This window comes from Octopus bimaculoides, chromosome 26 (genome assembly GCF_001194135.2).
Source record: "Octopus bimaculoides isolate UCB-OBI-ISO-001 chromosome 26, ASM119413v2, whole genome shotgun sequence".
Classification (NCBI taxonomy): domain Eukaryota; kingdom Metazoa; phylum Mollusca; class Cephalopoda; order Octopoda; family Octopodidae; genus Octopus; species Octopus bimaculoides.
Genome location: NC_069006.1, coordinates 7763338 through 7766366, shown reverse-complemented (window position 1 = coordinate 7766366; position 3029 = coordinate 7763338). Strand labels below are relative to the sequence as shown.

Sequence of the window (3029 nt, the reverse complement as noted above, 5' to 3'; positions counted from 1 at the left end):
GCGTACGTAAGCACATATAAGTGTGTGTATATGTGTGTATGTAGGCACATATAAGTGTGTGTATGTGTATACATATGTATGTAAGCACATATAAGTGTGTGTGTGTGTATATGTGTTTGTATGTAAGCACATAAGTGTGTGTGTGTATATGTGTGTGTATGTAGGCACACATAAAGTATGTGTGTATATATGTGAGTGTATGTAGGCACATATAAGTGCCTTTGTGTGTATATGTGTGTGTATGTAATCACATATAAGTGTGTGTGTGTGTGTGTATATGTAGGCAGATATAAGAGTATGTGTGTATATATATATGTGTGTATGTAGGCACATATAAGTGTGTGTATATGTGTGTGCATGTAAGCACATATAAGCGTGTGTATGTATGTATGTATTTATGTATGTATATGTAGGCACAATATAATCATGTGTTTGCATGGCGGGCGAAATGCCTAGGAGTATTTCATCTGTCTTAATGTTCTGAGTTCAAATTCTGCCGAGGTCGACTTTGCTTTCATTCTTACGGGGCCGATAAATTAAGTACCAGTTTCAAACTGGGGTTGATCTAATCGATTGGCCCCACAAAAGACATGTCGGGCCTTGTGCCTGGAGTAGAAAAGAATATAATTGTGTGTGTGTGCATGTAGGCATATGTAAGTGTGTGTATATGTGTGTGCATATGTAAGTACATATAAATGTGTGTATGTATGTGTGAAAGCATGTGGTTTAGTGGTTAGTGAATTTTGCTCATGATTATAAGGTTGTGGGTTCAATTCCCCTAGGCAAGACACTTTACTTCATGTTGCTCCAGTCCACTTGGCGGGCAAAAATAGGTAGTACCTGCAATTCAAAAGGGCCACCCTTGTCACACTCTGTGTCACACCGAATCTCCCTGAGACTACATCAAGGGTATGCATGTCTGTGGAGTACTCGGCCACTTTCATGTAAATTTCACGAGCAAGCTATTCTATTGATCGGATCAACTGGAACCCTTATCATTGTAACTGATGGCGTGCAATTGTTTTTTTTTTTTTATTTGATGTGTGTGTATGTGTGTGTAGTTGTACACGTGTGCTTGTGAATGTGTGTGTGTATGTGTGTGTGTGTATATGTGTGTGTATGTGTGTGTATGTGTGTGTGTATATATGTGTGTGTATGTGTGTGTGTATGTGTGTGTGTGTATATGTGTGTGTATGTGTGTGTGTGTGTGTATAGTCATGCATCTGTATAAGAACATGATATAGATATCACAATTTATAGCAGCGTTGTTACCATGTATGTCTGTGTGTGTGTGTGTGTGTGTGTATGTGTGTATGTGTGTGTGTGTGTGTGTGTGTGTGTGTGTGTATGTATTCATGCAGCTGTATAAGATCGTAATATATATCCTCTCAACTTACATCATCACTGTCGCTGTCTGTAAATTCGGTGCTGGATGTATGACTGTCCGTTTCACTGATACGCCTTGGAAAATAACATCACATACATAACATATTATATAACAGAAAGAGATATAGAACATGTACATATAACGTGTGTGTGTGTGCGTGCGTGCATATCTGTGACAAGGTCACATTTGGAGCGGCAACCAAAAAGTGAAGTAAACAATGTTTATGTGTTTCTGAATGGCTATCTTGTATCTCCCATGTTGCACTCGCGATCGTAAGATCATCATCATCATCGATTAATGTCCACCTTCCATGCTAGCATGGGTTGGACGATTTGACTGAGGACTGGCGAACCAGATGGCTACACCAGACTCCAATCTGATCTGACAGAGTTTCTACAGCTGGATGCCCTTCCTAATGCCAACCACTCCGAGAGTGTAGTGGGCGCTTTTACATGCCACCGGCACGAAGGCCAATCAGGCGGTACTGGCAACAGCCACACTCAAAATGGTGTATTTTATGTGCCACCTGCACAGGAGCCAGTCCAGCGGCACTGGCAACGACCTTGCTCGAATGTCTTTTCACGTGTCAGTAAGGTGACGCTGGTAATGATCACACTCAAATGGTGCTATTTACATGCCACTGGCATGGAAGCCAGACAGCTGCTCTGGCAACGATTACGCTCAGACGGTACTCTTAGTGCTCCACTGGTACAGGTGCCATCACGATTTTGCTTTCATGGTTTCAATTCCTAGACCGGGCGGTGCATTGCATTCTTGAGCAAAACACTTCATCTCATGTTGTCCTGCGATTACTTTGTCACCTGACATGTGGCACACTGTGCACCTGTTCAGACAACGGCGATTTGATGGAGAGAGTGAGCTAATGGGGGGTACGTTCAGGACAAGTTATTACATCTGGTAGTAAAGTATAGAATAAGAAAATTTTTACTTAAAATATTGCAGCTAAGGATAAAATTTGAATATTAAAAATGATTTGATTTTAATTTACAAAGTAACATAATTAAAAAAGGTACCATCATTTTGTTAAAATATTGACACATTTGAATACTTTAAAAATCAGAATCAGAAGTACCAATATAGCTAAAGTCTTATGCAAAGCAGAATAATATATATGGCAGGCAAATTCATTATGTAAAAAATAGGCATTGGGTCAAGATTAAAATGTGAAGACTTGGCAATAACTTAGGCAATAACTCAAGCAAATTTTACTCTGATTTTGTTGTTATAGGTAGAATTTACTATAGTATATAACTAATTTCTTGTATTATTCTATTTATTGTACTAATTAATTATGTACTATTATTATTTTTTTATAACTTATTTTCAAATTTCTAATTATTAATTCATAATTTTAAAAAATGAATGTTTTTAAAGTGCAAAATATATTTTGAGTTATTAAAAAATTTTTAATATAAGTACCAAGTAATAACGAATAGAAGTAATAACTTGTAATAAAAGTTTTCGTTTTAATAAAAGCTAATATTTTCTAAATCTAAATATCTTATTTGAGATTTTATCCTTAGCTGCAATATTTTAAGCAAAAATTCTTTTGTTCTATACTTTACCAGATGAATAACTTGTCTTGTAATTTTCCAGGTTTATAATCTTAAGAATATTATTT

The 3029-nt window shown here is 36.9% G+C and overlaps 1 protein-coding gene across 1 annotated transcript in view; it reads right to left on the bottom strand.

The window, feature by feature from the left end:
• Positions 1 to 3029, bottom strand: part of LOC106879636 (cilia- and flagella-associated protein 100) — a 6499-nt gene that overhangs the window by 3265 nt on the left and 205 nt on the right. The window contains exon 2 of the mRNA XM_052976894.1: positions 1398 to 1461. Coding sequence (XP_052832854.1) covers positions 1398 to 1461 — 64 coding nt within the window. The remainder of the gene's footprint in view (positions 1 to 1397; positions 1462 to 3029) is intronic.